This window comes from Drosophila elegans, unplaced genomic scaffold, assembly GCF_018152505.1.
Source record: "Drosophila elegans isolate 14027-0461.03 unplaced genomic scaffold, ASM1815250v1 contig_748, whole genome shotgun sequence".
NCBI lineage: Eukaryota > Metazoa > Arthropoda > Insecta > Diptera > Drosophilidae > Drosophila > Drosophila elegans.
Genome location: NW_024546103.1, coordinates 65,010 through 79,018, shown reverse-complemented (window position 1 = coordinate 79,018; position 14,009 = coordinate 65,010). Strand labels below are relative to the sequence as shown.

The 14,009-nt window shown below is 39.3% G+C and overlaps 1 protein-coding gene across 10 annotated transcripts in view; it reads right to left on the bottom strand.

The window, feature by feature from the left end:
• LOC108135457 (vesicular glutamate transporter 1) overlaps nt 1-14,009 on the bottom strand; it is a 102,355-nt gene that overhangs the window by 48,154 nt on the left and 40,192 nt on the right. For 7 of the 10 annotated variants that reach the window (XR_005977827.1, XR_005977826.1, XR_005977829.1 and 4 more), the window contains exons 2-3: nt 7,101-7,255; nt 5,982-7,046 (exon numbers count right to left, since the gene is read on the bottom strand). The exons of 1 other annotated variant lie outside the window; for it this stretch is intronic. Coding sequence is in view for 4 of the 9 variants with exons in the window: in XM_041710063.1 (XP_041565997.1) it covers nt 5,982-7,046; nt 7,101-7,255 (1,220 nt within the window). In the remaining 5 variants the exon portion in view is untranslated. The remainder of the gene's footprint in view (nt 1-5,981; nt 7,047-7,100; nt 7,256-14,009) is intronic. 2 more of the 10 variants (XM_041710065.1, XM_041710064.1) reach the window with 2 other exon arrangements.

Genomic DNA, 14,009 nt, shown 5'->3' with positions numbered 1-14,009 from the left:
CTGTTCTCCCTGATCCTGTTCAGGACTTTCTTGGCCGACGCACCCAGGGGCCGTATCACCGTCTGCATGTCCACCATGTAGTATTTAAACTTTTCTCCGTATGTCTGCCTCCTCTGCTTGACCAGGTCCGCTAGCTTCTCCATGTATCCTCGAGGAAGGAAATAGCCTTGAAAGCTGTATATGAAATCTCCCCAGTTGTCCCCCTGCCGCTTGTTGACTATGAACCGCTTTGGGGCTTTGCCCTGCAGCAGCTCTGGCATTGCCCGTGTGATCTGGCTAATATCTAGACCAAAGGTCACGGCTCTTCTGCTCCAGGAACTCCAACGTCTTGTCGTTGCCGTCATACCAAAAGTTTCACTCTCGGACTTGCTTGGCAACCTTGGCGTAGTGCTGCGGATATGGCCGTACGCTTTCTCTCCTTTCTCGGCTACCTTCTCGCTGCCTGCCGTCGCTTGCCATGCTCTGGATATCCAAGCTATATATAAGTTCTTCGGCACTTGCTGTGGTTATATTGAATTTTGGGACCGGCAGCTTCCGGAATTTATTCTCCAGATCTGACACCAATTCCGCCATGTCCGGCTCTTTTGCTCTACGGTCATTAGCGTCTGCCAGGGTCTTCCTCATCGCCTCTACTGAGCCCACGAGTTCTATTTCAAGAACCTTGCTCACCTCGGCGAAATCCACCTTCCTAAGATTATAAATCCAGGTCATGACAATCACTCATGGGCACCTAATGTAACGACCTGATTTCTTAAGTATCTCGCTCGCTATGTAAACGTGCGGCTAGCTCTGAGAGGTTGTGAGTTCGTTCCACCAAATTAATAGTGGGTAATTTCCTTTGACCAAAAGATAACGCAAGGGTTGTGTTGGGATCGTAAAGCTTTTATACGTCTCCTTTAATATAGCCTCGCGGCTCTTCCGCTGTTGCTACTGCTGCTCCGCAATTTAACCACAACCTAGCACCCGTTGGATCTCAGCGTTGTAGCTTTAGCCTTGTAGACTTATCGTCGTTCGGCGCCTCGACCTTGCGATCTTGATCCTGGCACTCGGCACTTGATTAACTTGCTACTGGTCTCGCGTACACGCACTCGCTTTGAATTTGCGCTTGCGCCGCTCTCTTATATCCTGTGCTGGTCCCGCTATTCCTCTTCTCCAGCTCGCGTGATTGGGTTCAAGGTCCACTGCCGCAGCTATAGTTCACGGTGCGTCCTCTTTGAATAGGTCCGAAGTCCGCCAATTCACCGTTCGACATTGTTGTCCTTGCTGTGAGGGTCCTGTGACCAGCGCAGTACAGTTAGTTAACGGTGTCTCCGCTTGCCCGGGTCAGAGGTCCGTTGTTCACAGTTTGAACTTGTTGCCCTCCCTCTACTCCTCCGGCATTTTCGGCTCCTTCGCTGTTGCCATGCAGCTCTCTTGCATCGGGATTTGTGGGGAGTTTTAAGACTCCTCACAACAGTTAGAGCCATTTCAATTTATATTATTATCCATGCACCAGTTTTTAAAGAGATTTAGATCGGATTGTATATCCTTGTGGCAGGAGATAACTTTATACTGCAAACATAATTTATCACCATCTGAGTACAAAAGTGCGAGAATAACTTATAAGTAGCGAGCCGAGATGGCTCCCTTGTGGGAAGCCGGAGGTAACATGGAGAAGATTAGCAGTTGAATTTTGAATGAGGACCCTTTGAGTCCTGCCAATTAGATAGTTTAAGACCCATCTAAGTTACCTACAAGAACTACTAAAAAGTGCATACAAAGCATTTAACGAGACAACAGCCATCTTAAGGGTGATGGGCAAAACGAGTGGGACAAAGCAGGCGACGCATTTAAACATCGAAACCTTACTGGGTCAACTTGAGGACTGGACGATAGACCGACACGGATGCTTCAAGACGTAACTTTTTAGGTTCAAGCACTTATCCTCGGCAATGGCTTACAATGTTATAGAGTGCATACTAGGCACTGACAAGTGGATATCTGACAACCCTGCGTTCAGCAAAGAATAGCTTTGCGGCGGTTCCGTGGGAACGGCACACCTTCCACATCTCTCCCCTAATACTCACCTATCCTTGTATATATTTAAGCTTAAAACTTAATTTAAAAAAAAAACAACACTTAGGCATCACCATAAGCCAAATTGGCCTTGCTATAATCTCGGAGTCTTCTGAGCGACCTTAGCCTTAACCTAACCATGGTCAAGTTAATATGCACTTGAAGCTTTACGTTTGGCTAAAATCTGCTTCTTATATCTGCTTCTCAAATAAGATGAGGACGTACAGGTAATTCTCCTTGTAGCCTCAACATTTTCATAAATGTTAATATCAGCAGATACCTTCCCGAAACTCCGACATGTTTTCGTCCCAACATTACATTGAGAGAGCTGAAGTTGACCTAAGAAGGAACATTATTGGCGTTTTTTACAAGCAATTGTGAGTAGCCATCAAACGTAGCCATTTGGCGCTATGCCTAGCAAAAACGGTTGCATGGGTTCTGGTCCCACAATTCTAAGACTGAAACAAGCCTCCTTCTTTTTTTATTCCTAAACTCAAACTTAATTGTACATTAAACGTCTCTGCAAGTCTGAATAACTAACATTTGAAGAAATTAACGACACCGAAATCCAAAGTATAAAACTACCGTTTCCCGGCAGTTATTTTAAATGTTACTTGATCATATTTACCCTTATCATTTGAGTGTCGTATTCACGCGAATCGCGTTGCCGTTATCCAGTCCGTTTCTAAAAAATTAATAGCCACTTGATCCCCTGACAAAGAATTAAATATCGTAATTTTGTGTTCCAAACTGTGTGCTTATTACTGCGCTAAGTGCCTGTAGACCACTAAACAAATTTACCTTGTTCTTTGAACTTTCTCACTTCACTCATTTGAAAAAAAGCGTTTGTTGTAAATAAATAAATATAAAAGGCATTGAAAAGGCATCTCATGTGCAAGATATCTGCTAGACTAACACTGTAGAGCGTTTTATCCTGAAAATGATGTTCTACTTAATCTGAAATTATACCATATAACTGTTCTGTGGTAAAAAAAATCCAGGGAAGTGCTTGCTTTAGTAGGATTCTATAAATTAATTTATCATCTTCAGACAAACTTTAAACAATGCTCGATACTACTTTTATTGAAAACTTTTTCACGGTGATGTTCAGAATCACGAAAGGTATCCTAAAAAATGCGATTTCATACCAACCATTAGGAAAATTAATTGGTGATATATAAACGCAGAATTAAAAATCTACTGTGATGGTTCGATCGTAATACGTAATACACCAATAGAAAAGCATACCCGAAGAAAGACTCGGAGTCGGTCCCAGCAGCTCAAGGTCAGGGGAACAAGCTAAATAAGAGAGAGAGAGAGAGAGTCCCTCATACCGACAGGCGTCATAAGTCATCGGGAAACTACGGAATCCGCGGCAAAGTATCCGAGTGGCTTGAGGCAGTCGTAGTCAAGGCTAAAGAGAAAACCAACAGCGAGCTCTTGACAATGATCACCAGGCGTAGCGACGGACAGAGCCAAGAGTGTATATAAGGCTCGCTGTACCGCAAGCGGCAAACTTCCGCTCGAGCTCAATAGGACCGCAACGCTGATGAGGCAGGACTTGGAAACGGAGCTGTGGATGTGCGAGCTCTATTATTATCCACTTCTTGGCGGTCAGCGACTTGGACCCACTTGTAACTGCATATAACCTCACAAAGGAGCTGGTGAACCAATTCGCAGTAGAGACTAGCACAGTAAAAAGGAGTAGCCTTTGACCCGCCTTGAGGGACACCCAGTGGCAATAATAAGGCTGTTGTGTAAGAAGGCGCAAGTGGTCCTTGCCAGGAGCAAGATAAAGGTGGGATAGCCAGTTTGCCGAGTCAAGGAGAGCGACTGGAAGCCTAGGTGCTTTAAGTGCCTGGATTTCGGGCATTTCGCGACTGCTGTATAAAGTGCGGGCAACCCGAGCATAAGCCAGAGAGCTGCTCACAATAGGCTAAATGCTTTCTATGCATCAGCAGGAGATGTTCTATGAGCAAAAAACCGTCAGGGAAGTGAATATCATTCAGATCAACCTTAGCCACTGCGAAGCTGCGCACGCTCTGCTGAGCCATACCATGCGGGGCCCTTAGGCAGACGTATCGCTCATCAGCGAGCCGTACTGAAGAACATCCGGTTTGGACCATATACTGCACGCGACCAAAACTGCCGCAATCCTGACGATTGGATCAAGCCGGGGTGAGGTCGGCTGCTACCTACCACCGCGCTTTTCTATCAAAGAAATCTCAGCAGTCCTGGATGAGCTGGTTAGCGATGCAATAGGAAAGCGATCACCACGTTAGTGACTTTAATGCCTGGGCAGAAGAATGGGGCTCAGCCTACACGAACGCAAGAAGCGAACACTTCAGAAAGTGGACTTTAGCTTCTGCAGCGGCTCTCTTTTCCGGCGTGCCCAATGGTCACTTAGCGAGTTATACACGGCTACCGACCACAAGGCAATAATCTGTAACTTAGCTGAAAGGAGACCTACCAGAGACCCTTCACCGGAACGACACTTTAACCCTAATACTATCCAGCTGGATAGGTTCCTTAGGGATTTTTTAAATCCTGCCATAGGCGAGAACGGAGAAGACAACGAGGCGAGCATCACTGAAGCAGCCAAAACGACATGCAGAGCCAGGCATTAAGGAAACGAGGAGCCAACACCGCCACCGGGAGCCAGTCTACTGGTGGACTAGAAGACAGCAGCAACTCGAACTCATACGGCAAGTATATGCCGAAAAACGCAGGACACTCAAGGGACTCCTTAAGGAGTCAAAGAGGAAATCCTTTTTGGAACCATACCATTTAACCATACCACATAACTTTAACCCTCAACTCCAAGAAAACCATAGCCGACCTCCATCGGCGTTGTCTAAACTAGGCAATCAACAACAAATTGCAAGCATCGTCAATACTATTTACTGACCTTTAAGCCTGTTATTGGAAATTATGTCGCTTTTCCAGGATCGTTCAATCCGAAATGTACATTACACTGGCTTACAAATTTAAATTGATGAAATCCTCCAGAGATCAAATAGATTTACCGGCGGAATGTTGAGGTTAATAACTTATTAGATTCGTGAATGTTTCATCTTCAAGAAAAAGTGATAACATTATTTTCGGTTTTCAGGCGTGTATTTTTTTTTTTTTAAGAAATAATTTATGATATGACACTACATTGTTCGCCTCATTCATTGACGGATTTATTGAAGCTCAGAGACAGAGACAACTATATGGATACTGCTTGAGTTTTTTTTTTGGTTATAAGTTTACGGTCACACTGCCTTTTTAACGTTAAATTCAAACTTTATTGTTTTGTTTATTATATTGTGTTTATCCCGCTAATTTTAACTTTTAAAGGTTTTTAGTTGTTACCTTTAAATGGTTAAAAATATTTCGTATACATTTAAGCCTCGCTTTTATATTCCGTTTTGTCGTCAACTCCAATGAATGACCAAAATTGTACTTTTTAAATACAATTTTGTTCATTGATGTATCGGCCCCGGTGGTATTTTATCGAATGTTATTTTTGTTGCCCAATTCCGTCTAGTATTTTCTCCATTCTTTGCTCATTGGAATCGTCACACGTTTGTCCTGCTCGCACTTACGTAAAATCTTACTGGTGAAAATAATAAATGAATGAGGCCGACAATGTAGTGTCATAAGCCTTTTAAGCAGAACTGGAGATAAACAATAAAACTTGCATAACAACTGGAGAAAAACGTAATTTAACCTTTAAAAAAATGATACCATACAAAAAATGTTGAGTGTCATTTTTGGAATCAGAGAGTTTATCTGCTCATGAAAATCAAGGTTTGATCTCTGGAGGACTTCATCGATTTAAATTTGCAAACCAGTGTTATTGAAAACATTTTTTTTGGTTTACCTGTTATTTTCTGTTATATTCTATATAATGTAAAAATAAAGTTTAGTGTATACTTTACCTCTCGAGTTACTATAAATCCAGCAGTCAACGGAGAAATAAAGGACGCAGACATATGAATTGTTTGGCAAAATGCCAGAACGGCAGCAGAATGTCCATAGTTCGGCGCTAAGTCAATTATATTAGCCATTGCTCCTGCATAAGATGCAGTTATAAATATCACCGCTATAAACCATACTGTTAACAAAATGTGGACATTATCTATGTACCCGATACAATATATCAAGAGCCCTGGAATAATTTGTGATAGTGCTGTAAATAATTTTCTCACATTAGTTAGATTTAAAACCTTGTACAACACAAATTTATCAGCCATATAACAAAAAAATACAGATGAAATATACGAGCAAACAAATGGCATTCCAGATAGAAAGCCATTTGTTTCAAAATTAAACTTTAAAACGTTTCCCATAAAAGTGGGACCATTAACAATAAAAATATAATGTACAAATATTCTTCCAAACGTTGTTATAGCAATCGCCCAAGCAGGTAAGGACTTAAATATTTGCAGCCAGGGGACTTTAACTTTGGCTGCATTGTGTGGTTCTCTTCTTACGTTAAGTTCTATGTATTTTAGTTCTTCTTCAGCAATCCGAGGATGCTCTCGGGGTGTATTAAAAGCTAGTAAATACCATAATAAACACCATCCAACTCCTAAGCTACCTGTTGTATAAAAAACGTATGTCCAACCAAATTCTGACAAAATAAATCCACACAACGGGTAAGTTAGCCCGATACCAATGCTGAAACCTTGAAAACTTGACATAAAACGTGAACGTTCCGTTAGTGGTATCCAATATCCAACTATTGCATACATGGCAGGCCAAGTGAGGCCAGAAGCAAAACCCTGGACAGATCTTAACACAATAACAGCTATGTAATGAAATTTTGCTGCTGACGGCATCAAAATGCTACATAAAGCTGTTGCTAACTGGGACCATCCAAATACGCACTTGGTTCCAAACAATTCTGTAGCAACCCCTCCAGCCACCTGTGATAACACGTAACACCAATAGAATGAACTTATTATGACAGATTTTACAATAGATATTTGATCTTCAGAGCCCTGAAAAAAATTAAAATAAAATAACTTTAGCTATTTTCTTCATAATAAAGTTACCAAAATTATTGGCGATCCGTTTTGTTGGGTTTGAGTTGAATTGCCATTTGTAAACATAGCCACCAAAGCGAAATTCATGTCGTTGCGCATCATAAAAGATACCAGAAAACCAGACCAAGAAAGGAAATATAGCACTAGTCGTGCAGGAATTTTGTCTGTAATAAATAAAATTCTGATATTAAAAGAACGAAAGTAAAACTGGCATTAACGATATTATGACTTTAATACTTGTAATTTAAATGTTATAATTAAAAAAAAAAATTAATTTGTATCATACGTTATGTATTAGTGATTGACAATTACTATCAATATTGCCAGAGAAACTAATGGTCTTAAATCATGTTTGATGGGTATTTGTGTAGCCTATTTTTTCTTTTAAAACGAGTCTTATAATAACTTATTTCAATCCAGATAAGGAATAACATGAGGCTTAATCACGATTTTAAAAGGTTGCTAACCGTGTATTTATACTATTTTAGTCTTCGCCAATATTTCTTAAAATTATTTAAAAATTACGTTTCTCTTTTTGACTTGACTTTTTTTTACCCTTGCAGAAGTTTGCAACGCGGTGCCCGTCTGTCCGTCCGTCCGTTCGTTTCTACGCAAACAAGTCTCTCAGTTTTTAAGCCATTTGCATGAAACTTTCCCAAAAGTTGTCTTCTCATTGCAGGATCGGACAACTTAATCATATGGCTCCCATAGGAGCAATCGGAAAATCAAATTTAAAAAAATAATTTTGCTGTTTTTCTATCAGACCTGTTCCAGTTTTGACTTCCGAAAGATTCACACGGATTAGAGTTTCCCAGAACTGTTCCCATTTTTATTTTCGAAAGATTTGCACGGAATCTAAGTTCCCTATGTAAATTCTCTGTCAAATTCCGCAAAAAGCTCACGGAAACTTTTCGCCAAGCATTTGGCTGAAGGGTTCAGATCCGAAAAACAGGAAATTAATTATTTTAAAATTCTTTGCGATAACATAAAGTGCAATTGAAATGTTTACCTATTCTTTGAAGTTTTGAGTCTATTCCTTGCAAAGTCTTTTGAGCAATTAGTTGTCCTGCAGATGCAAACTCACCTGGAGAACAATAATCTTCTAAGTTGTAAGCAATCTGGTTTTAAAAAGCACAAAAGAAGTACAACTGCCATTTTAAAGATATCTGAAGACATTCGCCAAAAAATCGATGACAGCAAAGTAAGCCTCCTAACACTTCTTGACTTTAGCAAAGCATTTGACTCGATAAGCCACGAAATACTCTGATTCACGCACAAATTTTAAAATACAAAATGTAAGTAAGAAAAACGAATATTTTCTCTATTTAAAATTAATATTATTAGGAGGAAACATAGGAAAAACAAACAAGGTGTCATATTTATGAAGGTTACGGAGGAGAACGTGCACATTGCCCGGGGGTTTGTGAAAGGTGACAGATCTTGCAAATGAAAAATATTAGCATTGCATCTTAAATTTCTTTGAATTATTTCGGGCAACTCAGCTGATTTCCAAACGAATTGTTCAACTCTTTTGTTGGTCAGTTTCCATCACCGCCTTTAAAATAAGTAGAATTTGTTATTTTTGGCAACCAATGAGATTTTGATTGATTTTAGACATTAAAAGTGTGCACCAATAATGCATGAAGATAAGGAACAGCAGCAGGCCATATTCTGAACTTTAATTATGTTAAAGGAAAATCCGCCGATGCTAACGAGTTCACTTCCGAGTGAAAACCGGAACAGAACTGTTTTTTTTTTATTTAGTGATGGTTTATTATTTTAGAATTACGTTTAAACTTTGATCGAAATTGGACGACTATATCATACAGCTCCCATAGCAACAAACGGGACATTAAAATAAATGTATTTAAAACATATTGTAACTTCTCTAATTTTTAGTTATTCAACTTGGATCAGCATGTAACCATTGTAAAGCATTTCCCTTCAATTTAGAAATGCATAGTAGATGCCGCTGCCAATTAATTTAGTCTTTATCGGTACGCCGCAGCCATAGCTGTGCAATCATTAATTGTAAACATAAATGTTTAACTAACCTTTGCCTGTGAGGGCTTAGGTTAATAATTATTTTAAACCATTAATAACTCTATTTTATTTAAATGACACCCAACAAAACCGTACCAACAAAATATAAGTGCAGTAGAAAAAAGTGAAATCACCAAGAGTAAGTTACCGAAAATAAAAGTGCAAAAAAAATGAATTCACCACAGATTTTAAGGAATAAAGTGCCGATAATAAAAGTGCAATAATTTAACAGAAAAAAAATTGCATAAAATAAAATCGTGAGTGCAACGCAACCCTTCGCCCCCGCCCCCCTCCGGGGGAACAACCAGAGGAAAAGGGAACTGTAGGGAAACCTCTCGCCCCCTCCGAGGGAACAAACAGAGAGAAAGGGACCCGTAGGGAAATTCCACGCCACCTCCGAAGGAACAACCAGAGCTGTAGGGAAACCCCATGCCCCCTCCGAGGGAAGAGCAGCAGCAGCCGTCGGCAAAACAAAACCACATGATTTTTATCCAAAATGTTCGCCAATAAAAGAAGAAAATATTCAACTTCAAAAACAAAACACACTAAATAAATTTATTGAGATATAATATTTTTAAAAAAAATTTGATATTCAACTTCAAAAACAAAACACACCAAATAAATTGATTGAGATCTTATATATTTAATATATTTTTTTCACCAAAATTAAATAACAAATACTTGAAATAAAACATTCAAGAAGTTCTTAATCGAATACCTCAGTACATGAATACCTCAACTCATGAATAGGAACAACAACTACGTCTGATCAGATGTGAAAATTTTAGATAAATATAAAAAAAAATTGTAAAAATAAAAATCAAAAGACATCAACTAGAGTTAGGAACATAACGAAGAAGACCGCCACCCATCGACAAGTAGGGCCGCGAATATTCGAAACGCCGTTTCCGACACAACGAACTCAGAAGTTCAACAGACAGTTTAAATGCAGGCAGAGAAAATTGCAAATATGGAGGTCGCCATAGCCGGTGCACTCCAAAGGCAGCAGGCACAAATTTATGAAAAATAAGCCACAATTATGGGGGAATTCTTTACTTAAAGATAAAACTCCAAAAATCAAAACAATCCAGGAGATTTAAATTATACCGGAGAAGGAATGTAGCGAACCCCTTAATATGGTTAAATCGGTTCCAGAATTCGACGGGAAGCAGGAAATTTATGTTTCCTGACGACAGGCCGCCACTGCTAACGACCAAATTTTTTGACCAAAACCCATTTTTTAAAAGTCGCTAAATATTTTTTTTTTTATTCGCGATGGATAGGGTAACCTTAATCTTAAATGTTGCAAGTACAAAATTTTAACAGAGCGCATTACTGTTAAGCTATCAGCTGTTAAAGGCATTTGTTGGTAAAACTTGAAACTTCAAATCTGAAATCCTCCACTTTCTTATTAAATTTCCAAATACTAAGATCGTTTGTAAGAAAATAACTACCCACCACAAGAAGATCCTGGACTTTAAAAATATAATCATAGTCGCTGGGTGCTTAGCACGAAACCTCAATATCGGCTACTACAAGACGACTGCCGGCGCCACCCTCTGCAACAAATCGTTACTGGAACCATTGCGCACTTCTCGACGCTCCCAGGACACCTTGACCCAGTCACCATAGTGGAACAACGATGCCACGATGACCAAGCAAGAGAACAAAATATATCTGGAACCTACCCGGTGTAGTAATAAGATCTAAGTAAGCAACTACTCTTAATAAACATGGCCAAAGTAGTTTTAAGTTATATAGTTAAGTTATATTTTAATGTGTGTGTAACCCTGGATATATTTTGTGTGTGCTATCCCTGGTTTGTAAAAGTATCGAAGCGTTTTGCGTTCCTAAAAAAATACGCACGAAAAAGAGAAAAGCGTGGCCGGTGCGATCCAACGAAAAAGCTGAACAAAAGATAATTAAATTAAAGCAGAACAAAGAACACTATATTTCAGAAGTGGTAACTGAACCTAACCAAGTTATATTGGAATAGGAAAATATCTGTTAACATGGCTTCACGCATTAATCTCGGCGAACTCAAATTAATGGAAATCAAAAGTTTCTGGGAAAAACTTGGCTTATCCACAAAGGGAAACAAAGCCGCACTAATTGCGCAGTTAAGTGCTGTACTACCGTCTGAAATTGCTCCGGAGTTGTATTACGAAAAGGTGAAGTCTACGAAAGGTGGAGGCGAAATTGGTGTTGAGATGGCTGTCGCCAATGCAGCCAACAACAACAACGAAGAACGAATCGGAGAGATGGCTTTCGCCAATGCAGCCAACAACAACAACGAAGAACAAAGCGAGGAAGAAGATGAAGACGTTTTCGGCAACGAACTTAAACTTGTCGAGACAGTTGATCGTGGTGGCGTTCAACTTTCAGGAAACGGCGTTCAACTTCCAGGAACCGGCGTTCAACCGAGTACTTCAACCTTCGGCGTTCAACCGAGTACTTCAACCTTCGGCGTTCAACCAAGTACTTCAACCTTTGGCGTTCAACGTAGTCCAGCTAGCAACATACTGGCCGAATCGGGTGGCAACGCTGCGGGAATGGAACAGGCGATGCAAAATTTACGTTTCGAAAATGTGGACCGTCTTTCCAAGCCAGAAATGAACTTGAACACCGTGAAAGAGCTACTCCCAGAATTCAACGGCGATGGAAAAATAAACGAATGGTTGCTGTTGGTAAAAAATGTTCGTGATGTGTTCAAAGTCAGTGATGACGTCATGCGTCCATTAATTTGCTCACGCTTAAAGGGCAAGGCTAATTTTTGGCTGTTATCTCGCCCATCACTGTTGTCTGGGAGTATCGACTTGATTCTGGCACAACTATTATTGATTCTGGCACAAAAATTATTTTTGGAACCAAGGATAACGTCCTGGAAATGCGACACAAGTTTGAAAACCGCCAGTGGCAATTCGGTGAGAAGTTTGCCAACTACTACTTTGACAAACTTACTCTGGCAGAAAACATCACTATGAAATAGTGCAGTACTTGATAGATGGCATACAAAATGTACAACTTAAAAACCAAGCGAAACTACTACGTTTTGCAGTGCCTGCTGATGTATTGGAAGCCTTTCAAGATGTAGAGAAACCCAGAGCTCCGGTACATCAAAATAGGACGCAAGGAAAGTCTTCATCAAACCCTGCGACCCCGGAACAGAGGGTCATCAAATGCTTTAACTGCCACAGTCTTGGCCATCTGGCTAAGAAATGCCGCAAGCCAGTACGGGCTGATGGAGCTTGCTATGCCTATGGAGAAGTTGGACACTTGGCTCGAGAGTGTTTATTGTACAAGAAAAAAGAAACTGGCAACGAATATGTAAGACATTTTAGAGTTCAATTTAAAAATACGATACATAATTCTAATAATTCTTTATTCCATAGAGTGCCTCATTTCTAGAGAAGTCAGTAGTTCCCAGTAACGTAATCATTGATAAGAACAAGTTGAATAATACATTCTTCGGAATAAACAATAGTAAACTAAATGTATTTGGAAAAACAGTTTGCCTAATTAAAAGTTCAAATAAAAACGTATTGATTGAATTACTGGTTGTAACTGATGAATCTGTAAGGTACTCAATGGTAGTAGGACGCGATTTTTTAAATCTAAGTAATTTTTAGCTCGTACAAATAGTTAACGATGCTAACCAATTATCTGTTAAGCCAGTGGGCATACATTTAGTGGAAAAGTGCGAAAGTGATTTATCAAACAAAGTAGATTTCAATGTAGAGAAACAGTTAGATGTAGAGACAAAAGTAAAGAGCAATCTTGGAAACAATTACAAAGTAGATTTCAATGTAGAGAAACAGGTAGATGTAGAGAAAAGAGTAGAGAAATCGAACAAGCCCAAGGTAGCGAAATGTTTAGAAATTATATCGAATATTAATGTTGAGGCCGATGAAGCTATAGATGACGAAGCTGAAATAAAAATTTTTTCGAAACTTGATTTGAAAAACGGATTTAATCATGTGTTCATGGATGATAATTCTGTTAAGTATACATCTTTTACCACCCCACTAGGGCAGTTTGAATTTCTAAGATTTAACCAGAAAAGACAAGAAGTTTGTTTTTAATACAGAAGAACTAGATGCGTTCACTATACTTAAGGAAAAGTTAATTGAAGCTCAAATTTTAGCAATATATGATCCAAGAGATGAGACAGAGTTGCACTGTGATGCATTAGGTTATGGCGCAATATTATTACAAAGGAAAAGGGATAACAAATTTCACCCTGTCTTTTATTTTTCGAAACGTACAACCGGTGTGGAGTCAGGGTACCACAGCTTCGAGTTGCAATAATAAACGCATTAAAAAGATTTCGAGTTTATGTACAAGGAATTAGATTCAAAATTGTGACTGATTGCAATTCGTTAACTTTAACTTTAAATAAAACTTCAAAACTATGACTACGAGCTTGAGCACAGATCGGGAAAAGAATACAACATGTGGACGCACTGAGTCGAAGTAATAGTATTCATGTAAATCAAACAGTACTTTCGAAGAAAATCTAATTATATGTCAAGGAAGAGAGGAAAATATAAATAGAGTTAAAGAAATGTTATTAAATCAAGAGGATGAGCACTATGAACTACGAAATGGTGTCCTGTATAAAAAAAGTAACGATAAGCTACTGTTTTTGTGTTCCACCATGACAAAATGGGGCATGTAGGAATTGACAAAGTAACGGACCTCATAAGTAAGACTTATTGGTTTCCAGGTATAAGAAAGAAAGTTGAGATTCACATAAAGAACTGCCTAAAGTGTAAAGCATTTTCTAATAAAACAGGTAAAGCTGAGGGTTTTTTACATCCTATTCCGAAAGGTACAAGTCCGTTTGAAGTTATTCATATTGATTACTATGGTCCT